The 27,997-nt window shown below is 37.4% G+C and overlaps 1 protein-coding gene across 3 annotated transcripts in view; it reads right to left on the bottom strand.

The window, feature by feature from the left end:
- Window positions 1-25,273, bottom strand: part of RB195_017628 (uncharacterized protein) — a gene marked incomplete at both ends in the record, with an annotated part of 36,137 nt that extends 10,864 nt beyond the window's left edge. The window contains 12 exons of one of the 3 annotated variants that reach the window (XM_064184705.1): window positions 1,444-1,630; window positions 3,072-3,165; window positions 3,787-3,903; window positions 6,962-7,056; window positions 7,130-7,232; window positions 8,014-8,124; window positions 8,373-8,477; window positions 9,171-9,377; window positions 9,765-9,846; window positions 14,252-14,346; window positions 17,385-17,510; window positions 25,197-25,267. In XM_064184705.1, the coding sequence (XP_064040584.1) occupies window positions 1,444-1,630; window positions 3,072-3,165; window positions 3,787-3,903; window positions 6,962-7,056; window positions 7,130-7,232; window positions 8,014-8,124; window positions 8,373-8,477; window positions 9,171-9,377; window positions 9,765-9,846; window positions 14,252-14,346; window positions 17,385-17,510; window positions 25,197-25,267 (1,393 nt within the window). Of the gene's footprint in view, window positions 1-1,443; window positions 1,631-3,071; window positions 3,166-3,786; window positions 3,904-6,961; window positions 7,057-7,129; window positions 7,233-8,013; window positions 8,125-8,372; window positions 8,478-9,170; window positions 9,378-9,764; window positions 9,847-14,251; window positions 14,347-15,608; window positions 15,650-17,102; window positions 17,137-17,384; window positions 17,511-25,196 lie in introns of those variants that run through there. The other 2 variants (XM_064184703.1, XM_064184704.1) reach the window with 2 other exon arrangements.
- Between the last annotated feature and the right edge of the window lie 2,724 nt (window positions 25,274-27,997).

Consider the following 27,997-nt stretch of genomic DNA (forward strand, 5'->3'; position numbering starts at 1 on the left):
TGGCAATTGACACTAACAACACGAAAATTTACTCTTTTCTGTGCAATACTGTATCCTGTCCCTACCATAAATTCGCTTTTTCTTTTTTTGTGGTCTAAAGAAGGTTGTTTCTTATTGACCTACTTATTTTGAAACAATTTCTGCAAATTGAAGCAGTGACGTGATTTTTCCTCATAACCTTCTCTTTTTTGCAAAGTTTCATAGTATTTGCACTTTGTAGATTATGTCTATTTTCATATCAGTTGATCTTAGCGCGGTTCGTTGGAAGTTCAGCGCAGAAATTTCCCTTCTTTTCCCATTTCATATGTATCATTTAATTTTTATTGTTGTTGCTGCCATTCCAGAAACAGCCACATCCAGAAATGTCGAAATGATATTTTTAGCCTTCGATGCGATAGGGAAATAAGAATGAGCAGCTTAAGATACTACTAGCTTGGCCGTTTTTTAAAATTTTAAGGGAAAGCTTAAACAGGCGCACTAGACCTCATCTCTACGTCCCAAAAAGAGTTGTATTTGAGGTACCCCATCTCCAGTGTTTTATTTTCTCCCATCAACATTGCTGCACAGCTGCTACAATCTTCAGGAGATGCGGAACGTTGTCATTCGGATAATTGTACGGTAGCATTAGCGTGTCGTAATGGGACCAAAACGGATCTGCATGTGAGCAAAACGAAACTGGATCGAACTTTTAACCTTGTACGTAGAAACCTCAGTTAGAGATCTACACTGGGGCCTGGATCGCTGTCTTTAACGAGTTTCACGAGTATGGAATATGAACGAAGAAATCTTCAGGGCTTACCATCAGAAACACTTTATAATTTCTCGTCGAGAAGACTTTTCATTTTAAATTTTGGAGGTTTTTCATGTTTTGTACGGCGGATAGAATCTATGGGCTCACAGAAGCAAACGAAAACAGAAGAGAAAACGAAAAAAATTCAAAATTCCAAGAAAGAACGAAGAAACTAATCATTGCATTCTCTGGGCAAAGGATTTAATCTTTAACTGGGAAGAGAATTCCCTTACGACGTAATTACGGATGGTTCCCTCGTTCATATCAAAATTTCCGTTTTTGACTGGAGACATACAGAAGATTTGCAGCTCTCAAGGATCACTCCCATTGCTTTTTGCGGACGACTCGGTCTCCTTTGAAGGGACATTGTTTGAAAGAAAAACGCAGCTGACCTCTACAGTTATTCTTTTCCCTTCTAAAATGGGCCTTAGTTAATCGCACGACCAACAAAATTTTGGTTGTTCGATATCCTTAGATATCCACATCCAAATTCTCTCTTCACTGTCTCGCTTATCCCTCAACAACTAAGCTGGAACACGTTTTACGTAGCAGTAAAGAGGCTTCCGAACCAGTTCGTAGCCGTAAAGAGGAAAACGCGTCATGCAAATAGAAAACGACATCATCAACGATGAAAGTGAAGTGTAAACCCCCACCGTCATCATCATCACTGCTCCATTCGTCACCGTACACGTAGATATCGTCGTCGTCGGTGGTTTTGTAGTGAGTGGTCGTGTCGGAAGTCGTCACGTCACCTCTCATGACATAATCGACATCCTTCGTACCCTCGGAATGCGATTGACGAATTCGCTTATCGCCAACTCTTTGACGTAATTGACCCATCTGGAACAGAACAGTGTGTTGGGAGGGAAATCAAAGGATAAAGGGATAAAGTGCACAATGCAGTGGCAATGATTAACCCATGTGGGGCTGTGCCTATGCGTTCGACCTCATTTCATAATTGCTTGAGGTTTATGCGCCCTTGTGTACCCCTGCAATGACTTGCGGGGACTTGCAGATAAGACAAGTAAGTGTTTATCCTCCCAGACGAGACTGGTACCAATTTATCGAGGCCTGAGGTATGAAAGCCCTATTTGGCACTGGGCGGATTCGAACCGTCGATCAATCGCGGAGGCATAACCGAACTTCTTCCCGACTGCGCTACATTCGCTCCGGAGAAAAGGAGTGAATATGAATCAAGGAAGCGAAGATAATGTGCGCAACGAACGATGTATTTAACTACATATCTGTTTACTTTAATAATCATAGGTAAACAAAAACTAGCAAGGTATTGATAGGCTGGAGATTACCATGATTATATATTACATGCAAAGTAAACAGCGGTGACTAAAAATTACAAACATTCGCTGAAAAATTGTCATTGCAATTTTTTTCCTGAAGCCCGCTGGGTTTTTTTTTGCGGAAATAGATCCCATGTCATTCGTTTATGGTCTTTTTGTGCGAGTTATTCGTTCTCTAAACGAATGTCTCTCTATTAAGATTTAAAAGGTATTGCTTTTGTTTATTTTCCATGGTTTTTCATTTCTCAATTTACAATTTTTTACAATTTTTCGCAATTTATGTTTCTAGAAAATAGCCCATATTTTGATCTTCAGGAAGGTTTTAACGTTTTCTCAGAGAATATTAATCAATAACATCAAGCGCAATAAAAATTCCTAAGCTATGTATGCGTGAAAATGTGCACTGAATACTAAACAATAAAAGAACGAAACATCAAATAGTGAAAACATCTCGTACAGAATCAGAAAATCTCCACGAATTTTTCGCCAAACAGTCCGGAGAGGAATTTCGATATGAAACATTATAGTTTTCGACTAAAAACGGGATCTATGCAAGAGAAAGGTCAAGATATCCATATGATACTACATATACATACATACACTACAGAATATTAACGCTAGGAGAATATTCTGGAAAAATATTTCAAGTTTCGCTTGCAAAAAAGAAAACACAATAAACAAACAACTGTAAGGAAATTAGTTCGAAGGAAAACAAACCGGCTAGTGACACACTAAATTTCCTGTGCGGGAGAATGAAAACAAAATAGGGGATGATAAGAAGAAGTGAAACAACATGAGGAGAGAAAAGAGAAGGATAATAAGGGAGAAAATCTCTAGCCTATGCATTGATTATTTACCAAGTTATTTCAATTTGTACAAATAAATAAACATAAGAAAATAAGAACATTTGAACTTGCCGCATTTCATTTCAATACGTTTTTGAAGAAAAAAAAAACAAGAAGAAAACCATTCGTATACGTTACCTTCTTAGATATGTTCTGTTGCAATGTGCTCTTGAAACGGAAGAGTTTTTCCAGTTCAGATGGACCAGATGTACGAGGCGACAGTGGCTTTTTCCTGGAAATTTCCTCAATTAATCAAATTTCTTCGCAGTAACAATCCACAAGAATGGTAGTTTAATCTTCGTTACTCGAAAAAAGAAACAAAGCAGACATAAGGAAGAACGAAAAAAGGAAAAGGAGAAGATATAAGGTGCACTGTGTTTGAACAGTGGTCAAAATAATCTTTCTACAAGAAAAAAAAATTGTTCCAGTCTTTCTGCAAGAAGAGAGTCATTTTGAGGAAAACCAAAGAGGATCAAATTCTGAGAGATTCGACCAGCTTACAAATTACGCGAAAAACAAAAAAAAATAGTAATTTATATACTAATATGATACACTAGTACATATTCTCTAAAACTGAGTAATTATTAGGCAATAAATAATAATAAATAAGTTGAAAAGTTCGACTTTCAATGAGCCTCGGCATAGTTGAATGTAGCATCGAGTTTGATAAGCTGTACACGGGGTTGTTAAATAAATTTATTGGCTAACGTTTCGGCTATATCGCCTTGTAATAAGTATTAATAAATAAGTATTAATAAATAAGTAATAAGAATTAATAAATAGGTAGCAATAAACAGGTAATGAATAATAATATTATTAAATATTATTGTAAGAAGTAAATAGGGCTTCAAACCTTCTCAAAGTAGCAGTAAGTGGACGATCCAAGCTGGGACTCATCGAGGAACTGTTGGTGGGTAGAGAGAACGAGTGACGAGGATGAGTAGCGTTCCACGTTTGTGAGTCTGCGAATCTAAAGAGAAAAACGTGTCGTTCACTTAGCAAGACGGCCACATTCTCCTGACATAGATCCTGAATGGCTGTGTGTATGCATGTGTGCGGTAATGGTATGGGAGTGTAACGCTGTAAAAGGATGAACGATTCGCGGTAGCGTTGAGGATAAGCGCAGCGGTCGACGAGATGGTTTTGCCAGATATCCTAAAGTACCAAAAAAGATATCTGCCTTGAAAGGACCTAAACGAGATTTCTAAAGCTTTCGATTTTTTAATCCACATAAAAGTCCGCCATGTTAAAGCCCGCTTTTCGTTAGTGAACCCTTCAAACTGGTTAATTTCATTCCCGGAATTGCGTTGCTTGTTCATCGCAATTAAAAAGGAGACTGGCAGGCTCAAAAACGCACCGCAACCGCGTCGCGTTGGTCGCGGCTCGGCGGTCGTCGGGACAAAGTATTTGACAAGGAGTATGGATATCAACATTAGTGAAAAAACAATCATTAACTAGAGATTCTAGAGAGAACTAGAGAACTAGAGAGAAAAGAGATATTATCAAAATAATAATAAATAATGACAAATAATAGATCTTAACAAAATAACATAACAAAATCACAAATAACATAACAATAATAGATATTAACAAAACAGAACATTTTTTAATAATTTGATAAAATAATTACTAACAACAAACTTAGATTGTTTTTTGAATGAAGGAGAAGAGGAGGACAATTAAAATTTCTAAAATGTATAGAAAACTGTTAAGTTTTCCTACGAGAACAAACCTTTATGGCTTTGCATGGAATGGTGAGCTTACTACCTTACTTCTTATAACTGTTTCAAACGTACATAAGCGAAAACGTGTTCAAATCCGTAACAAATCAGAATGAAAAAAATTTCAGATGGTTTTTGAGATTTTTTTTAGTAGCAACAGCATTACACGTGTGCGAGCGAGTTGACAATTAAAGGCAGCATACAACGAACCTGACGAGGTGAAGGAATCGGCGGGAAAGTCCAGAGCTAGGATTATAGATTGGGGGATCACGGATGGTTTCGCTCATTTCTCCCCGATCGTCATAAGAAATGGCATGGAAGAAAATGTTTCTTCTAAGACGATTTCAGTAGCAACGCGCCACCTTTGTGCACGTACCGCACCAGTGGGATGGATCGAAGATAGGTGATCAAGATCCTCTCATCAGTCTATTTAAGTAAAACCAATAAGTAGGCTGTTAAGGGGACCGGAACGTGTGCATCAAGAAGCGTTCTCACGTGCCTCGTAGCAACCAGAGTGGTTCCCACTCTGCTTCTTACGACGATCAAGGAGGGATAAGTGGAACCATCCCTGATCCCGAAATCTGCAACCCAACTCTAGCTTTTCCCGCGATTACGCTCACCATGTCAGATTCGTGGTATGCTGCCTTCAATAGGCTGCTAACGCTGCTTCTTCCGGTCATTGCGGTGCGGATGCCTGCGCCCAATACACGTTGAGTTAGGCACATCGTTGGGAAATACGATCGGCAACCACGGACAATTCAGACGAATTTAGCGTCCATACTTGTGATCTACACCATTAACACTACATTTTTGTGAAGAGATCTCAAAATTATCAGTTTCGTGGTATGCTGATTTTAAAGGAAAATTTTTTATGAACCGGCAGAAAATTCAACCATAAAGTCAGAGTCCCGAGAGAAAAAAATTCACTTTAAAGGAATCATCCCACGAATCTGAGGCGGTACGGATTCCAGGTGGAGTATGCGTGTAAGGAATCGCAGATTATGGAGAGAAGGGTGATTCCGTCTATTCCTTCCTAATTGCCGTAAAAAAGGCCCGGAAGATACGGCTTCGAGCGCACTATTTTCTACAAGGAGTTCGATTGGAGCGCGCCAGAACGCTCGAAGCCGTAACTTCTGGGCCGTTTTCTACGACAATTAGGAAAAAATGAAAGGAATTGCCCTTCTCTTAATAATCTACGATCCCGTATACGAATACTCCACGGGAAATCCGTACCACTCCAGATTCTTGGGGTGATTCCTCACGTTTTCCCGTTAATCCGTTAAAATCCGTTCACCCCTCTCCCTTCCAAAAACAGGCTCTTTCAAAATTTGTCCATAAAGGTGCTTTTCATTTTGCAAATAGCAATTCTCTGCGGGAGCGAGAATTTCGGGGAAGAAGGAGAAATTCTTGTTACACAAACAAATGGACCCACATCACAGCGATTGGCGTACGAAATGAGCCCCGTGTTATTCACACGTGTTGATCAAAACACTTCAATTCTACCGTACACATTGTTTGATTCGCAACATCACAAGAACAAAATCAATTTGCAACAGCAAAATTCGTTGTTATAATACTGGAACTTTTCTCCTATGTTAATTAGGCGAAAAGAGATCGTTAATTCTAGAAGGCAAAAAATTTGCAAACATAATTTCCGCAGAAATCGATGGGAATAGTGTTTTTGGTAGAAACTTACTTTTTTGTGGAAAAAAATCTTTGCTACTAGGATAACAAGATGAAATAAGAATAAAATCAATAAACAAATATTGACCACAGATCGTGGAAAATTCTGGAGAATTTTGTTTTGGAAGAGAAAGGAATAAACGAAAAAATAGCAAACAAGCAAAACACTACAGAAATGTGGACGCGAGGATGAGTTTTGAGGTGGAGCATAAGCGTAGCAGCTGGAGGAGCCTTCACTTCACATTCACCGAAAAACTACAATTGTAAGAAAATTCCAATAGCCGTTTCGTCTCTTACGAATGCCCGAAATTTTCTTTCACCAACAAAAAAACATTCCAGAACTCTTTCCAGAACTTGTTCTCCACCACACCCTTGTTCTTTGACTAAGCAGTAAGACATGAAATGATGCTTTGTCTTTGTGCTTGTGGAACTGTCCGGAAAATGTTATGAATGGGTTTTTTTTTCTTTTGAAAAATTATTTTATTGGCTAATGTTACTTACGCTACACTGCGTGAGAGCTATTCAGAAGTAAAAGAGAGGATTTGCGGAGAATTTTCAAAGAATTCATCAGAACTCTTCATCCGGAATGGCACAGACGTCAGAGGAACAAACTTTTGAACTCACGTTTCTGATCGCCGATCTCTGGCGGTCGCCGGTTCGCTGCCAGAAGCCGTGTACGCCTGAGCGCTGTCGACGGAGGAAAAATCCACGCTGCTCTTCTGGAACAACAGAGAATTCCACGTTTTACTAGCTCAGAATTCAATTATCATTGCGGAAGGGAATTTCTCCTACCGTCAACGTATCCGAACTGTAATCAATCTCTTCATAGCATTCGCAGTCCTCGTCAGGATTCTCATGCGATTGTGGGGGGAGAGGGAGAGGAATGGTTGGAACACTGGAAAAAGAATTCTTTGATACCATTTTCCGATTTTCCCAGGGGAAATCCTTCATCTGGCAACTTTCTAGCAGCAGCTAAAAATAAATCGTAAAACTTAACCTAACACAAATTTTAAACTTAAGAAAGAAAAAGATCCAGAAAATGCTGAAAGCTTCCCACGATTCCCCAGAATTTCGTCTTTAGATTGGAAATGGGGCAGAGTAAACTGTGGATGAGATTTTCACAAGTAATAGGATGTCATAACGAATATCCGGAGTTTTCTGCCAGAAATTATGAGCAATATTCGGAAATATGTACTTAGAGAATGTCGGAGGCTGATTGTTTTTATTTTTTTTTCACTGTAAATTTTTTGTAATTTCACTTCAAAAAAAAAACTCTCTCATATATTCCTTTAACATTCCACTGTAGTGCACTGCTAAGATTTCTATTCCTTCCGAAAATCGAATTTTTTCAAATGGCTTATTTTCCTAGATCCAACACAGAGAAAATGGTGAAAGAGGAGAAACTCGATACGTATGTTTCTATCACTAAGAAATAGTCATAAAATGAAATGAAGCAGAAACTAATAATAAAAAGTGGTAGATGAGAACGAAAATAAATAAAATCACATGAGCAACAAATAGCGTGAACGGTTCGTTTCTGGAAGTAAGTTGACTGGATGCCCTTCGGCGCATTTTTTTTTCGCATTTTTTCCAACGGACCATTACTAACGACCGCGAAAAATCAATCAATCAAAGTACGTATGAAGGAAATTTTAGGCAACGATTTTAGGTAATACCTGGGTCTCGGATATTCATCCGGAACCATGGATGACGGTGCCCTTGGCGATTTCTCTTCTGGTGACGGTAGTTGTTGGTAAATATCGTTTGAGAATGGATCAACTTCTACTCTAAACGAGAAATGATAGGAAGATGAAAAGAAAAGAGCATGCAAAGACAAAGAGGAAAAAATGAATGAAAATTTAAAATACAACAGCAACAAATGGGAACAGGATTTCTTTGCGCAAATAATTTGCTTTTGTTTAGAACTTATGAAGCAGAAAGAACTACAGATGCATGTGAGAAGCACGTGAATGAGAACAACAATTATATCCTGAAAATGTCACTATCATCATTGTAATTTGTAAAAATTCGATACCTAGTGATATGATCCGAACTATCTGAAGATTGACCACGTGGAATTAGTCTGGCCGGTTTTTTGGGAGGTGGTGGAGGAGGCGGAGCCAGGCGAGGACGAGAATTTCTGGAATACATTTTTGTGAGGAGAACATTTTTGTGGGAAAGTTTTGAATTTTGTGAAGAAACACATGCCAATTTTTCATTAAAGCAGAAATCTAGCTCATTCTTTGACCCAATAAAGTCTATAGCTAATTGGGGGAAATTTCATTTTTTTCGAAATAATTTTTTGTTTATGAACGAGGAAAAAGATAGGATTTGTTATTAGGAAAGAGTTCTCAAAAACTACCAGAACGAATAGAACATGTTTTTTGCAGAAGGATATTTGGTAAAAATTAGGTTTTTAAATTCTAGGTATTTTAAAAAATTAGGAATTTTTTAAAAATAACTAGAAAGTTTTAAATTTTTGAGAAGAAATGGCTTATTATTATTATTATTATTTTCATTATTATTTATTTTTCATTAAAGCAGAAGTATGGCTCATTCTTTGGCCTGATAAAGTCCATAGCTAACTGAGGAGAAATTTTTTTTCCTCAAAATAATGTTTCGTTGCAGAACGAGGAAAAAGATGGTATGTGACAAGAGAAGGACGAAAATTGAGCAAAGTTCGAAAACATAAAAAAAAGAGAAATTTACAACAGAACTTTCCAGGCGCCGGGTTTCTAGGAAAAAATCCTGAATCTAGATAAGCTCGAGTGCTAGCTCATCAACCGTAGTTTTTCTTCAAGATAAATCCTGGATAGAAGTATTGTCAACGAACCTGCTTGTTGTTGGTGTACTGGATGCTGTAGGAACTTCCGACACTTCAACGGAAGTTCGATTTGTTTGTTCCCGAGTTGTGGAGGGCTCACGTTCCTGCAACTCGGTTTGCGTTGAAGGTCCGGGTTGACTGCATTGACTCCACGCCATCGCACGTTGCGCAAGATCTTGCGGTTTCGCCGGTGGAGGAGGTTTTTCTCGTCGCATTCTGAATGACACCTGATTTGATATGATATTTGCTTACTTCTTACGAGCGGGCAAGGAAAAAGCCAAGCAACAGATCCAGAAAGAAGGGATTTCTGAAAAACCACCCATTGACTAAGTATTTGTAATTGAAAAAAAACGCAAAAATTTCCCCGGAATTTTCAGTTTGTCGTGATAGGGTGTAAACGCCGAAATTGGGCTAAATTATATGCGCAGAGAGGATCACAAATTGGAATCAATCCTCGAAAACCTCATCGTTTAGGATGGAAAAATAAAAACCCTAAGAAAATATTTTACTTTTCTAGTTTTAGTTTTAACAAGCTTTTGTAAAGTAGGAAGATCGATGAGCTACGTTATCCCAGCAAATCCAATTGTTCGATTCCAAACCAACCGTGGTGTGTTCTGTTCCGGGGGCTGCTGAACCGCGCAGAGGTTGGAATGTGCGGATCCACTTTTTCGTAAGCCAAACGTTTCTGAAATGAGATACATCCGTTAAAAACAACGCAAAAATAAACAAAAAAAGGAACATTTCTAAAATATATTCGTTCTAGGTCATCCACAAAACGTCCCTTAGGACAATCAAACATTTCTTATGTCGTTTTATGGAAATTTAGCCTTTGAGAGTTCATACATCAGTGCGAAATGAATTGTTTTAATGAAGACAAAATAAATGGATGAATAGAAAATGAACAATGAATATATAAACAAACAAATAAATAAATAAATAAATAAAGACAATGACAATCTCTATCGGATTTTGTCAAGAATAGAAGAATTCGTTGCAAAAACAAATATCTGAAGTGAAAGGAATATTTGAAGGAAAATTATTGAAAACAGGAAGCATGTGTTTGTTCTATGCACAGTTTGAGATACGAGTAGTATGAGTCCGAGAAGAGGTGTTATAAATGATTTGAATGAGATTTAAAAAAAAAGATTTTCGAAAGTTTACAGGTTTATTAGGTATTTATGAGGAAGTGAAGAACTAAAAGAACAAAACAACAATGTGGAGAAATAAAATTAGAATATTTTCAGAGGTTGGGACAGCAATAACTCGGTGGTAAGAGCTGTTCTCATTGAACTCACCTATAAGAGGTTCCGATGCGATTGCACGGTCGACTCCGCCCCCACAAGTACAAACTATATCCATGGACTCGACAGGTTCATTAATTCCAAAGAATTATGAATCGAACGTACTTCAAAAGCAAATTTATCAACGGAAAACACCCTGATCCTCTCCTTCATTATTTTTTAAACAAACAAAAAGAATACAACTTGCAGAATGAAATCAGTGCCATCATTAAAACCCAAGTGATGCTGGGAAAAATGGTCCCCTCCTCCCCTGCTATTTCTACTGATATAGAAATAGGAAAAAGTTGTAAAATTTCAAAGATTTCTTTTATTCTTTAAGAATTTATGGAAAGAGTAACTCGTCTAATTCTGCATAATTCTTAATATCGTATGATCTGCTGCCGTATTTTCTTAGGTTTAAGAGGTGACCTACCGGTGGTACTCACATATTTTGTTCCTGCGTAAAAAACGGCAATTAGGAAGAAATGGACGGAAAAAAAAAACGGAAGATGCGGCGCGGTGCACAAAGCAGGTGCGCTCCAATCGAACTCCTTGTAGAAAATAGCCCACCGGAACGCCCGAAGGCGTATCTTCCGGGCCGTTTTTGCGGCAATTAGGAAGAAATGGGCGGAATCACCCCTCTCTCCATAGTCTCCCATCCCGTATACGAATACTCCACCTTAAATCCGTACCACCTCAAATTCGTGGGATGATGCCTTTAAGCTGTCCTCTAAAATTATGGTACCGTGTAACTGTACGTATGCAACTTTTTGAAGCGACATTTCAAAATTCTCCGGCATCCCTGCTGCTCTGGGGTGACAAACTATCAGCTGACGGGTGTCACGACTTTCACAGTTATACCATCTATCATATTGCAGTACTAGTAAGTAACAAAAAGTAATTCTCCAGCCTTTTCGTAGATTTCCAGTAGCAGGAGGCTAGTTCGGTTTTTTGCAATGGAGAGCCATCAGTTTTTCGTATCATTTCAAATATAAAGATATAACTTTAAAAGCAGAGCGAAATAGATTATTGAACATTTAGTAGCTAAAAAATTAGCCAGTGAGGTAACGGTCCATCGATATCGAACGTATATTTTCCCCAAAATATTTTCTGGATAAGTTTTATGAATTTTCCATGTTTTCGGGGTGACACAGAAAACACTCAGTCACACTGCAGGTGAGTCAACGTGGTCACATGTAGCGATACGGAAACAACGCAGATGCTAATTTTACAAAACATGTGAAAATATAAAAAACAGAATCAATAACTACTGAAAGGACATATTTAAAAATTCAAGAATTTGGACAAATATTCGACGAATATTCTAAATTAGAAAAGGGAACACATGGTTTTATTCAAACTTTGAAAGATCTTTTAACTAAAATTTTGATTATTTCCTGAAATCTTCTTCGGAACTTCCACGATAATTGTGAAAAATAACCGTACTATAATATTGTAGTAACATTAGAATTTTAGAAAAAGAACTTCGTGGAAAAATTTAAGCGAATGAAACAATTCTCATAAATCTTCAAGTTCTGAAGAGTGTAGTCTGAATGTATTTTATGGGTTTTAGGTGTAAGAGATTCAATAAGACTCGTTGCGTGTCTACATTTCAGTAACTTTTCATAAATTTTCGGCTCAAAATTTAAAAAAAAGTATGCTGCTATAATGTGCTGATTTTAATTTTATTTGCGCTATATACATATTTTCCTATTATTTTCCTCATTGAGAGCGTCTGACGAGGAGTCGCTAAAGAAATCATTGAAAAAAAATCCAGTTCTCGGTAGAGAAACCAGAAGTTCGAGGGGATTGCTGTTCATTACATGCTATATCCTGTATATCCATTCTTCTGTCGAAATTACGTAAATTATTGATTTGAGGACTGCTAGCATCAATGTTCCAAGAGAATAGATATTGATTTTTGTGAAAAACTGTCAGTATGCTATACGTATGTAGCTTATAGGCCAACCCATCCTCTGGTAAAGCATGGACTCTAAATTTGTGGCAACTACGAGATGGAGGACAAGAGAATAATTGTGAAAAGTCGCAATAAAAACAAAAGGAATAATAAAGGATTGAAGAGAAGGAGTCTGAATTTCCTAAAGAAAAAATACAAATATATGAGCGGTAATGAGAAAATCTTTAATTTTAGCAGGGCAGAGAACGCAATAGCTTCACTTTTACTGAAAAGAATTTCATGTAACGAAAATTCTCATAGAAAAAAGTAGGAAACAACGATATGTTGTAAGAAATAGCTAAATTTTTAATGCACGTCCAACATTTTATTCTTTCATTTTTTATTTTCATTCTTTTTCGTTAATTCGTTTGTTTGAGAACATTTACTATCTATTTTTCCTTTAAAAAATCGTTTTAAAAAACCAAAGAATAAAAAAAAATTACGACTAACTAAGCAAAAATAATGAAGATGAACCACATGATTAAAGAATGGATTTTCATCCATCACTCTCTAATCCGACATCCTGATTTAGACGTCGATTAACCGTGTTCTCTTTCGAGCATTCTACATAGGAACCTGTCTGCTTTGATTTCACCTTCACTCAGGTTTTTTTCTGGTTAGGACCAACGCTAAATGAATCACGATAAGCCATTTGGGAATGTTAGGGAGTTTTTGCCGGCTACGAAATGCACCGAACCACCATCGAATCCTATTGTATTTTCAGGACTGGCTGGCTAGCCAGCGAAGTTCATCCTCTTAGGATAGCTCGCATGGATTAAGCGATGAACACCGGAACACAGGAATGGTGTGGGAATGGGACTCGTCGTCGGTCGTCGATGTGCTGAATCTCAAAACAAATGAGGCGTTACAGACCTGTTTCACAAGAGATTTCTTCTCACTAATGTTTTTTTTTTCGCTTCATGGTTCCATTTCTAATTCGCATTGAAATTTAAAGGTGGGATCATTGAACGTCAGCAAGGCAAATAGAACAGATTTATGCGCTCTAATAACATCAGGAACGATTAATAGCATAAAATGCTGAATGTTCACTGGACATTCTCATTTGTTACATCTCATCGACAATTTTAAGTGCTTCTTTTAAAATAAAACTTATTTTTCCTAAATTTTAAAATAAAAGAAGCACTGAGCTAAGAAAAATGAAAAAGCTAAAAAATGCTGAAATCTCCGGCTCTGGATTACATATCAAAAGAAACTGTTTTCCCGATTTTCCCAAATTTTCCATTTCATCACCAAAAAAATTATAATTCTAACTTCTTCATATTTGTGGATCGTCAATATTTCTTGAATACATATATTCCATACAAGAGAGTGCAGGAGAAGAAATCGAGATAACGTAAGACATAAAATAGAAGAAATATCAAACATTAAAGCTATTATTAGCTTGAGCTTTCTTCTAATGTTCACGTACTAAATGAAAACTGCATTTTCTTATTTCTATATTTTCGTCATTCGCATTTTTCCACATTTCCGCAAAATTTACGAATTCTGTTCTCTATTATTTTATTATTCCCTTTATTATTTTAGAAGATGAATAAATAAATAAATAAATAAATGCAATGAAATAGTGTAAGTAAATAAATGCAATAGGATAGCGATAGATAGATAATGAGATAATAGTAAAATAAATAAATAAATAGACAATAATACTCCTGGCGACATTTGCACGTCTGCCAAGCTTCATCCGAAGAATATATACACAACATATAAATAACAAAAACACCAGCATCTGCTCGAGCCAACGTATGTATTAGTATTCGAGCAGTGTAATGGTGCAGGTGGAAGTATAAACGTGACCATAAACTCGCAGAGTACAACCTGCTGCTGTCACTTACGTTTATGCGGTGTTGGCGGATCCGAACTACTCTGTGGCCGTTTCTTTTGCGATGGAGCTCTACCACGACTCAAACGAGCACGAGCCGGTTGATTGCTGAAAGCACTAACATTAAACACAATAAAAACAATGTAAAGAGGGTGATGTACAGGGGGAGGGAAATTCCTGAGCAGTAAAATCCCACCTATGGATATGTATGACCTGAATCCCTGACCTACGAACCTCCGACACATAGCTTATGAGTCGATTTTGTGGTGGAGTTCAGGAGAACAAACATACGCAGCGGCAATTATAGGATTTAGCAGCGATATGGCCTTCTCTCACCCTCGCAATACAACCCCCAAGGTACAACCAGGAAATTTTCAACGATCCACCCGCCTATGCGTATCGAGAATAGGTCAGTAATGGGAAAAACATGACTAATTAAGTCTTATTGTATTTAATTATTTTATTTATTGAATTTCGATGTAATTACGCGGAAATAATCACTCTTTTAAGGTCATTCCTCGCTGAAATATTGGACTCTTCAATACGATTTTGAAGATTGAAAAAAGATTTCATGGATCTTTGTGGATTCAGCGGAATCGTACGATACTACAACACATGTGAAGCTGTGGGGGAAGTGAAGCGTAGAACAGCTGATAACCGAGAAATGATGATAAAAACGATGATTCACTAAATTTCCGAGCCGTTTCCATACACATTATTGTAAACAAAACAAAACATACCCGTAGTAAACATAAATCAATTGCTACAAAGCTAATAGCTCGAAAATCTGCTGATCTGAGAAATTTGAAGGACGATTTCTCGTTATGGCTTCGCTAGCGACAAAGGAAACAAGAAAAAAAGGGAGAGTGTGAAGAAATTCTAAGAAGAGATTCAAAATTTGCCTACTTCAAGCATCCATGCGCTCACTAGACACTAATTTTTAAGCAATTTAGGAACCTATGGTTAGGATCCATAAAAATTCCACCGAAAAAGTAATTAAACTGCCTGGAAAAAGAAGAAAGGAAGAGACTTGAAAACTTTGTCTGCAGAGCTCATATTTCACAGGGGAAATTGAAGAAAGCGACAAAATTGAGATTTTTGGATTAATTCACAACAAAAATAGAATTTTCTTTTTGTGATGGGGAATTATATACTTATTTCATTTCTACCCACCATTTCCATTTCCTTGGATCATGTCCTAGACCAAGAAAACTGGACACTTCTTTTCAAGGTTTCAGTAGCTTAAACTGGATTTTTCTTTCTTTTACTAGTTGCCAATGATTGAATCAAAACAGGACAACACTTTCCCTCTACTTTCTAGAAGAAACGAATCTCTAATAAGAGGATGTTAGCAGATAATGTGTAATTACCGTGAAAAATGCGATGCTGATTCGTCGTCGTCGTCGGACATAATGTATGCGACGTCGTGATAGCAGCGCACGGATAACGTGGAATGTGAAGGGGTGGATCGGGTGGAAGAAGCACGGTCGGAATGGGTGGAGGCCGATGAAGCAGCGACGGCCTCGACCGAGCGCACGTCTGAATGGGAGGAGAACGGGTTCCGTCCGGCCCACGAGCGGCACCGAGCACCCCGACGACAAGAGCGCAAAAACCGATCAAGATATTCGCGAAGTCTACTGCGATACGTGTTGTACGCGTCATTAAGCGACGCGATGATGTTTGCCGCACGAAAAACCACGCAATCGTCAAGAATTCGACGACAATTCACGAACGCAGGCCATCGTCGGCTTCTTAAGAGACGGGCGGAGCGAGAGGAGCTGCTAGCGCAGCCGAACGCTTGAGAGATCTTATTTTGTTTGAAGCCGTTGAAGAAATCAAGAAGCACTTGCTAAGCGAGGAACAATTGACGATAGAGGCTGAGACCCGTTATGCTTTTTTTTCTTAGATTAATGTGAATCATGAAATGAAATGCGCAAAAACTGCACAGAATGCTCGAAAAATACAAATTTTCAAATTTCTTGAAACTTCCGTTGTTTTTAATACCTTAAGAACACCTTAAGAACCAGAGAAAAGACGTTCAATAAAATCGTTAATTCCTATTCGATAATATCGACAAGAAAAAAAAGGAAGATGGATGAATCCTGTGCTCGAATGGAAATGAGGTCGTCAGTCAGAACGTTTAGTGAAAGGTGAATAAAATCGCAACCCCTAATGTGTTACGATTTTTCATGGATCGGAAGAAAGAAGTAGAATTGAGGATAGGATAAAATGGAGAAAAACTGAATTTCCAAAAAAAAAATGGAATGAATGATAATACATAATTGTTCTTTTAAATTAAGCTCCAAACGTTGGAAATAATCAAAATCCTTGAAAATTTGAAAAACATTTTTCCTATATGGAACACTTATATCGATTACACTTTACAATCGTGTTTTTTCGAGGGCGAAAAGGAAATTTGGGTTCTGTCTAACCAGTTCTAATTAATTCAAGGCGATCTTATTTAGCAGAAAAAAGTGAGTGATAGGATGACCGGCAGCTCAAAAGTGTACAGTGTTTTTCCACTTCATTTAATTATAGTTAGATAAAAGTATGCACTTGACTACAGTATTGTACTGTACCTAATTAATCGTAAATTATTTGTTTTTTTTTGCCAAAAGCTCCCAGACTGAGATTTTATGAGCAGGATCGACGATCGAGAATGAAATACGAGGAAACAAGAAGAAATTTTGAGGGAGCTGCTGCTCAATTCAAAATGAATTGACAGCAAATATGTACCATCCGGCTTTTTACGTGTGTGAAAAGGCGGAAGTGCAACACACCATAGAAAAACTTTTCGGAAAAGTAAACAAGCAAATAAACAATTGGTCTACAAGTAAACAAGACCCTATGGACACCCGATTAATCTATTTGCGTGAAGTCTTCTCGTTTCGCCCGGGGCTAAAAATATCAACATCAGATTGACCACTTTAGTGCTTGTTTATGACGATTTTAACGGCAACATTTGCGTTTATATACGAGACGTGATTGTCGAGAAATATGTATGGTGTGAAAAAAAAAACATAGAGAACGTCGGAGAGAGAAATTCCCTCGAAATCATGATTCAACAAATATGTAATCATTCGCCACAAATGCCACGTATTCAACGTATAAACATAGAGAAAAATAAACAACGTAAACAAGCTCACCATTTCCTGATATTTCTTGGATAGTGTACGACCAGGAGCATCTCCGATTTCTTCTCTTTGGTTATAGTCGCGTCATTTTCTTTTTCAGGATAAGCCACAGCCGTACCAGCGTCACCGGTCTCGAATCTGAAATCCTTGCACACTCACTGACTGACTGGACTCATTTGTGTTCCCCCCAGAACAGAAAGCGAATGGTTTCCGGTGAGCAGGCGGCGACTAATCGCCGCTAGGCTCTGTCGCTCGGACCTGTCACCAGACCGGGAGTAGCCGAAAATAAACCATCGTCATACGTTTAGCTTGGCATTGTACGCGCCTCGAAGGCGAAGGCGGCAAAACGCTGGACCGGAGCGGTCGCCGGGTCCACGCCAGTCAGGACACAATGCTTTGTTTGCGCTCATTCAATAAATGTCCTTTTGAGTTCGACTTGAGATGTTTCGAGAGATGAAATGGCCAATAAACGTATGACGCGAACGCAAATACGACACGTTAGAGGTAATAAATGTAAGAATTCCACCTCAAAAGTCATACGACGAAAATATTCGACGAAAAAACTGGGAAAAATCCAGAAATTTCGACCACCTGTCGGTGAAAATATGCGAAAAGACCTAGATCTTACTTTGAAATATTCAATTTTTTATTGGTCATGTTTCCAAACATTTCCTCTCATTTTTCTTCTAGGAAATCCAAACGCTATAATGAGGATTTTCCTCATTTCTGAGTCCCACTCATATTTCTCTCTATTTATTTCTTATTCTACTGTTTTCACTCATAGTTCGTTAAAGTTCAGCCCCTTCTTTTTCCACTTATCTTCTCTTAGTCTACCCAATTTTCCTTCGGCGATTTTCAAATGCAACTTAAAAATTGTAATTCCATCTACAATTCGGCCCCAACTATCACTTAACTCTTAAGAAATAAAAAACCGTAATCGTTTTCGCCGCACGACCTAATCCTTTTCAGATTGCCGAACAACAAAGAAACATCAGCAATCGGTCAGGAATAACACGACAACTACGACATCGAAATCGGATACGGTACGAGCTTTTCGCGGTCGGATTAAGGACAGGTCTTTTCATAGAGAGCGAGTAGAGACGTTCGAGGCAACTGAGCACAACGACGGATGCGAACAGGTGGCGACCGCAATCTACCGCCAACGGAAGAGCGCTCCAATGAGTTGTGACAGCTGAGCGATCGGGGTTTTGAGACGAAGCTGTAAGGTCGTGGAACGGATGGAATGGTGGCGGAGGGTTGACACTAACTGGAGCTGATCCCTCCTGAGAGAATTTACAGGAACAGGAAATTTAATCGAAACAAAAACGAATAGTTTCTTAGGATATTTGTATGGAATCTTCGCGGAGAAAAACTACACCTCCTTTGTTATCATTTAACTGAAGAATCTCAGAAATATAATTCAAATTTTTTTAAAATTCTTTTTTAAATTCCTTTTTTTAGTTTTTAAATTCCAATTTAATTTAAATCCGAAATTTCCAGGAGAAGAGTGGACAGAGTGTCTCAACTCTTATTAAAGGACCATCTATCACCATGTTACGATTAAAATGAATTTAGAAGCCTCAATATATAAAGAAATGGCACGAAGCAAGAAGTTTTTCTCTTCATCCTCTTAAAATTTACCGCTTAGTTTTTGTTTACCGAATTTTGCAGCGTCAGAGTGCACTAAACCTGAACGTACTAGGAGATAAGTCACGGAACTGCAAGAGTCTATCAATTAACTAAAAAAAATTCCAGAATTGTCTTCATTCACGTAGCAATTTCTGATCTTCTCATTTCACCTTTCTCGTCTGTATTACAAAACAAATCTGGAGCTTAAGGTTCCTACGCTGACGTAAATAAAGGTAAGAGATTTTTCAAATGATTCTGATGCATTTCCATCTTTTGTTTTATTATGTTCACCTGAGAAAAATATTGTGTATTTTCAGTGCCATAAAGTCAACACTAAGATGGGTCCTTAAAAGAAATTCTAGGATAAAATAACAAATGATGGGAACGAAAGAATTTTGTGAAATTCGAGCAGATTTGCGGCTCACGCAAAACATAAAAAGGAAAAGAAAATGAAGCGAGTTTCCCCGGACTTTTCACAGGAGAGCAACAAAAAGTACAGTGGAACAAAGAAAAACCTCAATATGCGCAGTACACAGATGAATAATTGGGAATAGAAAACGGAAATACATTATGTTATAAGCTCTGCCTCTGGCATTTCTGGATAGCAGAAACCCAATTATCCCTCGATCGGATCTTATGTAATCTTATACCTATACCAAATCGGTTTTTATTTCCTGGGTACAGAAAAAAGCGAATTTTATTTCGCTCTAAATGGGGAGATAAGTCAGGTTAATCCAGCATTCTCTAATTGTGGAGGCTTTTATGTGATTCTGATTCTTGTATGATCCAAAAATCTCGAATATTCAAAGCAAGTTTTGTCGTTCTAATGAATTTTTACGTATGTTACATTCATCTACACTTTTTTCCAAAGCCATTAACTACTGATAATATATTTATTTTGTTATTATTTATTTCTATTCATGCTATCTAATGAAACTAAAATTTCTATGCCAATGCAAATCTGGATCGCATATCCTCACTAGGACGGATGAAGAAAACCTTTGAAAACACAACAGTACTATGTAGAAGACTCGCCTTTTCGAATGAATGGATGAATGAATGAATGAATGAATGAATGATTGTACGTTTTTAAATGTTATTAAATCTCTAATATAATATATCTCTCTATCTCTCCCTAATATATATAACATCTTTTTAAATCTTTTTGAATCTCAAAAATTATGCGAATGCTTAGATGTTCAATTTTTCGGATTTATCCTTTATCAAAAGGATAAAAAAGCAGATCCGGTAGAGGGTGTTTTCATTTCACATTCCCCAAATCGCAAATGTAGAAAACCCACATAAAAACCTCTACAGTTCACTAATTCATCTTTGTTTTTCAGAAATAAGAAATGCGTTGATTACGTTCGAGAAGATCTCATGTTTACTGATTCATTACAATCATAAATTTATGTTTGCTCTGTTGTTCGATGAGCTCTCAAGCACTACATCGAGATAACAAGCTTGGCAAGTTCCACTCTCCACCGCGATACCCTCTTCTCGATTGCTGGTTGTGTGACGGGGGCTGGCAAGAGCTGTAGAGCTTCCCTGGCCGACAACAGTTTACAACAGATACAAAACATTCCAAATATCCAGTTACATTACGTTTGCTTAGTTTACTGATGCAATAAAGATCTACACTGCTGCAGTTCTACTGTAAATCTCTGTTTCGCTGTAGCAGTTTTTCTTCTGCTGTAGATTTGTTGCGCCGCAGAATTATAGCAAATCTTCACAAAAATTATATTTATTTCAGCCTACGAGAGCAAAAAATCTCTTGCCAAAAAGTTCAGCGAGGACAAGTGGTTATCGCTCTTTTAAACAATATAGTCAAAGGAAAATTTAAATAAATGAGTAGCTTTCTAAAAAATTTGGACAAATCAAATACAAAGTAATATAAATTTAAATGGGTAATAAAAAATTTTCTATTGTTTTATATTATTATTATTATTTTATATTATTATTATTTTATATTATTATTATCATTATTTTATATTATTATTATTATTATTATTATTATTATTATTATTATTATTATTATTATTATTATTATTATATTATGAATTGATTAACTTATTTGTTAGTATTAAAAATATTTCAAAATAATGAATAGGTGGTCGTTATTTTCGTTGAGTGCAGTAGAAATAAAAGAGTGACTTAAGTTTGAGGGATAAAGCTAAGCAAAAACGTAAAGATCAGGATCATTACTGGTATTTAAAAAATTGCGAAATTTCTCAGGTTTTGACAAAAATAAATGGGTGCTTTTCTAGAAGATGCAAAAAATTGAATATATCCACTCTCTAAACTTGGTATGTGTTTCAACCACGAGTGCTGTAGAACTACAAAACTAGGAATTAATCCTTAGGTTGCTCATTTTCTTCCTTAGAGATATGAATGAGGGTTTCAGGCGACGAGTTCAACTGGTTGATTGCACATTTAACCGGTATCGCTGTGGTTGTAGAGGTAAAGACCTGCTCGATCTGACGTCTACTCGCTTACGAAGAAAGAAACATACACTCCAATTCGGTTCTGATTGCTAAGTAGGCTTTTTTCTGGAAATGAGAGCAAAAACTCCCTATCTTGTGCGCTTTTGTGTGAGTTCTACAGTGGAGCGATGGGACCCTCGTGGAATTTCTCGGCTATGTTCCTTCAATAACCACTCCACTCTTCACCTGTTGTTAGCACTATTGGATGGATCTAATAATTAGATGCATTATTAAATGCAAAGCAAAATCCGGCAAAAAAAATCCAAGATCTATGTTTTTTTGTTGCACGAACGAGATATCGGTGAAAATTCGTTAGTTTCAAACAGTTGGCAAAACAAGACCTGACGTTGCGACAACCTTGCCTTTGTCTGAGAATAAATAAAAGGCGCGCTGTGCAGTATCCTTAAGTGTTGATTTCTGGATAGCGTTAAGAAACTGCTCTTGGGACTTTCTTCCAATTTGCAGAGCACTATGAACGACATAAAGACATTAGTAATTCATAAGCTCTTATTTCGGTTATTCATGGAAGGTTTCCTAATTGATCTACCACTTCTCGTGTAGCGCTTTTGTAGGAGTTCTAAGTAAAGCGATGGGACCCTCCTGCAACTCCACTCAGAAGATATTTTCTCGCTGCACTTCAGTAATAGGTTCACAGTCTTTTATGTAGAACTGTGCTCAGTTGTTTACTCAATATTGCACCGAAAACTAAAACGTTTCGACAAGAGTCCACCTGAGCAGGGTTTTTTTTTTTCTTTTTTGTGGATTTTTTTTTAAGTTTGTCATTGAACTCATTCATCTAGCTTTTTATTTATCGAATTCAATTAGAAAAAACAACAAATAAATGGAACTCACAAAAAATCGCCTGCGCAAACAGCTAGACTAATTTGTAGAGAACACAGTTCCACGTTTTCTATTTCTAATGTCAATAAAATAAAGTACAGTGATGGACACAGCTAAGAAACCTTATCGCTAACCGCATCAAGACAATCTTATCTAATCGACGAATCATAAACTGGCTTTCGGGTTTCCACCAGGAATTGTACTACTTTTTCGTACTTTTCGCCTCTTTCGAGCCTGTTTGCTCGATTAGGCAGCGGGGTTGCGGCGCCACGCGCTGCAAGAAACGGGGCCGTCAGATCTTCCCTCAGTTCACCTTTCCACTGATCGCATCAGTTCCATCGGTGGATCGTTTCAGGAAATGTGGGGGAATAAAACAGTAGTAACCTACGACGTCATTATATTTTCCGAGCAAAACCGTAGTTGACATTCTCAGGAAGATCCTCAGGAATATTGTCCTTCAATTTGACGCTAACGAATCCCCGGGAAGCGGGTAAAATAAGGCAAAAATGGAATGAAAATTAAAAACAAAGCAAACGTTTCAGTTGACGTCAGGTGATTTGTACTAAAAATTGTATTGTATACTTTTTCGCACCTTTGTCCTCTTTCCATTTTGTTGCTTCAAACTTTAAAATTTCGAAAAAAAAAGCTGCAGATAAGTTTGTAGTAAAGGTAAGGATCTACTGAGGTCAATTCTAACCTCTGTATAGAAAATAAGAACAGTAAATTGACAAAAAGGATAATAACATGCAGCGATTAGTTTTTCATGCACAACGAATATTTTTTGGTGGGACCCAAAGTACCCCTATTAATTAAGACTCCTGAGCTTCCCGTCATCTTTTTATTATTTCTTCTGAACCGAAAGCTTCTCGGAATCCCTTCGTATCTCCGCAGTAACCCCACCAAAGCGAACGCTGAGCCCACAAAATAGCTCCCATTTCCGGTCTTCTTCGCTCCTTGCAGATCTCGGAAAAGGGCAAAACAACAATAGGCGCTTCGGAGCAGCATAGCACAGATAATCCATTCTCTTTTGTTCGTACATCTCAAGAACCGGATGCAATAATGCTGTCCAGCATCGGAAATCAGGAAATTTTCTGGTTCTTACCATGAACCATCTTTCAAACGCTAAGAGGGGAGAGAATGGATGTCGGATATAGGAAATATAAAATTGATAGATATAATTTCCCTAGTAATTAATAATTTTCCTAAGGTTGTCCATAGAGAGCTTGGATGGTTGCATCGTCAGGTTCACATGTGTGCTGCATTTTCGTGTCTTATCCACCAAGAATGAAGAAATTTCTGTTCTAATTTTCCCTTTATTCCATTACTTTTGAAGCCATGATCTAACAATTTAAGCTAATCCTTAGAGGCATCATAAAACAAATCTGAGGTGGTACGGGCTTCAGGTGGCACGCTCTAGTCGAACTCCTTGTAGAAAATAGTGCACCAAAACGCCCGAAGCCCTATCTTCCGAGCCGTTTTTTACGGCAATTAGGAAGAAATGGACGGAATCAAATCCTCTCCATAATCTACGATCCCTTATACGAACACTCCACCTGAAATCCGTACTACCTCAGATTCGTGGAGTGATGCCTTTAATTTGGTCGTAAGCCAGTGATCCATATTGAAAAAAAAACTTCTTCTTTCATTTGGTTACCTTAAACGGATGAAGTGGATCTAAACCAGAGCAAAACAATCCTTGTCAATATTAGTATGACTAAGGTATGTATAGACTACCAAGCCTCTACATCACTTCTTTTTCAGCACAGCTAAGCAGCCGGTGACAAATATAGTGAGGAATTTATGATAGCATATAAATAAATGATAAGAAGCATCAGTCGCCTTACAAAGGTCAGAAGGCGTTCTTTGACCATGCGCGTGTAAGCGTAAGCGTGGTCCTTCATGTGGTACTGAGTTAGTAAGACTCGTAACTGTTTAATTCTGTATTCAAGTACACTATACCTATGGATCCACATTAATCATTATAGAGCAAAAACTGAACAAAAACAAAAACCCTTTCTAAAAAAACCGACATATTCACTGTTTTCAGCGAAAAATTTAGTGCGAGATAGAAGTACAGTAAGAAAGACTGCACCAGATACGGCGAAAATTTACCCACAAGGCCTTAGACACGACAAGATTTCTACAAGACTAGATGGAAAGAATGCGAAAAGACTTGAGAATGTTCAAAAAAATAAACAATTCGACAATTCAAGAACAATTACGCCTAATTTTTGTTTCTTTTCGGCGGAACTCGTTAAGCGGAAAGAGGGAGGTGAAGAGACGGAAGCAGAGAGGGATTGAGAAGAGACAGAAGAAGACAGAAAAAGATTTAGAATCCGGATGGTTCTGGGGAAATTTGGACTACACATCGTTGCCATGACGAATAGAATACAAATTTTTCTTCGAAACTTTGAAAACACAAGAAAACTACCGGAGAGGTTCTGCCATGGAATGAAGGTGCATTCCTTAATCTAATCCACATGAGAAGTTTAATTTCGAGGATTTATTCCATACCTATAGTGTCTAAATTCAGATCCAGTAGGAAAAATAGATTCATTTCACATTTTCCCAATCCCACAAATAGGGCGATAACTGTTGGTCGAAGAAATCCAAGAAAAAGTTGGTTGAAGAATTTTTTCCCTTCCCACCAGTTTATACTTTCTGAATCTGCATGGGGTCTACGAGTTCTTCGTGCCGAATAGTAACAGAAAAGTTCCGGAGAGATGGTTATCTGGGGTGACTGAGCTCAATCTTATCAGTAAAGAATACTCATTAATTAAGGAGTAAGCCAGTGAGGAGGTACGGGATAAGCATGCGGAGCACACGAGTGAAAATAGCCGAATGGGCACACCACGGCGCATAGCGGACAAACCTGTGCGCGAGAGCCCGTACGCGGCTGCCTCCTCGTCCGCTTCCGCCTGACGGGTCTGGTTTCTGGACCATTGACATCGGATACGTCCGGGATTCAAATACAACCGGCAGCTGTCATTCTGGAACGATTCCCGATGAATTTCTAATAATTGGCTAATCAGTGGAATCAGAAATGTGCGCCCTCGCAAACGAAACAAGGGAGCTAGCAAAAGAGAAAAAAAACAATGAAAAACATTGCTAAACTTCATTAAAAATACGATCGATCAATAACTTGAGGACAAATGGGAAGGTCCCACTGAGACTGAGGAGGACAAGAGATCGTAAACACTTTTATGTACAGGTATTGCTATGACAACTCAGATGAATTCATTACGCACCGAGTGAAGCATTTCTTCGTGGCAAACGCAGTAAAGTACGAAATTCTTCTCTACTTCGGATAAGGAAAGACTAAGGCTACGACAAATTTGGAGCGAAACGATAATCGCTTTGAGAAATGAATTTCTAACCTTGAAAAACCTACAAAATTACAGGATAGTTGACAAAAATTGCACAATAAAGATGCCTTTGATTGATTTTTTTGAAAGACTGAAACAAAGCGAGACTGAGTACTTTTTTCGTTGACCACTTAAAATTGACCCACATTGACCTATATAAATCCTGGAACCTTTCAAAGAATCCAAATGATTTTTCTGAGAAAAAAGAGATCCTCCCTACTAGGCACGCGTTAAGAATGAAGAAAAGTGAAGTGAAGATAGGTGAATGAAGCTGAAGAAAAAATCTAAATGAAGAAAAAAACGCGTAAAAATCCATAAAACATCAAGCAACTGGGAATGTGAAGTGAAAAGCAAACACACATGAAGTGTTTACTACTTTTCCGGATTATACAGAAAAAGTTGTGATTGAAAAGATAGACAAAACGTTCGATGGAGCCAGTGACCGACGATCGCAGAGCCACGATAAACATCAGGGGGCACAGAAATTCTCTGCAACCAGAGATACGGAAGAAAAATGCTTGTTTCACATAAAAAAACAAATCTAAAACTTGGAAAAGAGATATTTTTTTCATCTGAAATGTAGCATGAAAGAAAATATCGAAGTAGTAAAAAAAATATGTCAAAATATGCAGAAATTCTGGGAAAAAAGAATAAAAATTAACTAAAACTTCTTAATCTTTCGGAGAGAAAGAATAATCTCCTGAATACGAAAGTAGGATCCACGATTCACAATACAGAAAACGAATGAGAGTAGAAAACAGCATCTTTGGCTACTGTAAAAAAAATAGGGAATTTTCCTATGTGTAAAACTTTCACGGAATTGAATTCCATAGTCTGAATGGAGAGAAATGTAGGTGAACACAAGAAAAAAACTACTAATTTTGAGGAAAATAACAATATCGAAAAATGTACCGCCTAGTGAAACGAAACCCGGCCAACTTCCTGGTGGGATCGTGCAGCCACTGGAAGAGTTCACGGGGATTCTGGTTGAGTACGTCCAGCTTGGAATGGCGGCGCTGCCTACACCGAGGTGCACTCTAACAGCTACACAATAGAAGGACATTTTTGAATACGCGTGAGCAACTCAAAAAGTCGTTTTCTCCTTTCCGGAAAGACTTTATCTGGTTTTCGAAACAAATTTCCAACAAATGAATTTTCCTCTTTAGAATTCTTTTCAACATGTTTTATTGGTGAAAATTTGTGAATTTTCTAGTAACTGGTTTTAAATGTTTCTCTTCTTATATCGGTTTGTGGATGAGAAAAAGAGTAAAGTAATGATTTAGAAATGATTGCACGAATTTTTTTCAGAAAAAAATTCTTTAACTGCCTTCGGACCAAAATGCTGTTGCTTGTGGCTGAGTCAATTCTGAAATTTAGAAAATTCCCATCTTTTATGAACTCAGATTTCTGAACCTGAAAATGAAGTTTTTCAAACAGCAACCTTAAAGATACCTTAAAGATTTTTGTAGATTCATCGGCATAAGCAATGAATGTATAAACATACACGTCGAGAACTTGAAAGAAGAGAAGCAGATGATCGCTAGGAGTTTCTTTTGAGTGCAAGTGAAGAACTCGGAAAATTCAGAAAATCTTCTTTGAAATATGTACGTACATTGTAAATCATCGCGGTTAACTGTGCGTGAAATGAGCGCCAGAAAATTGGACACATTAAGAAGAAGACTCTCCTGGAATCTGTTCTACGAATATCTGAAAATATTCTATGATCACTCAAAAGAAATCGTAAGTGCATAAATAAATTATTCAAGGTATTTTGTCCTGATTGCTTCATATTTAATTAATTTGTTATTAAGGAACAAAATTGTATTATTCCATATTCAAAATAACTTTTTTAAAGATAATACAACAGATATTGTACAACTAGGAGCGTTTTTTAAAGCATCCACTGGAATTTCTGGAATCTCGCTCTTTTCGAAATGTGCTTCATTCATCTTTTTCCCAGTTTTCTAGAACATTACAGATAAGCAATCTACATATGATGATGCACTCTACAGACATCGAAACATATGTAGATCTACCCTCACAGCGACTAGAACTACTACAATAATAATATCGAATGGTCTTCTTCTAAAATAAAAACGAAAAAAGCAGTAAGCATATCCATATCAAAATCAAAACTTTTTAAAAGTTAAAGTACTATCATGCAGATTGTACAGAACTTTGCTATAATATAATAGTAATCTAATTTTCTTATTTAGCAGATAATTTTGAACTTTAAAATGTACGTTTTTAATGTTGTTTCAAAACAAAATTATGCTGTGGTAGCATTTACAGTATCAGACGATGTCTT

The sequence above is a fragment of the Necator americanus genome, chromosome II (assembly GCF_031761385.1).
Source record: "Necator americanus strain Aroian chromosome II, whole genome shotgun sequence".
NCBI lineage: Eukaryota > Metazoa > Nematoda > Chromadorea > Rhabditida > Ancylostomatidae > Necator > Necator americanus.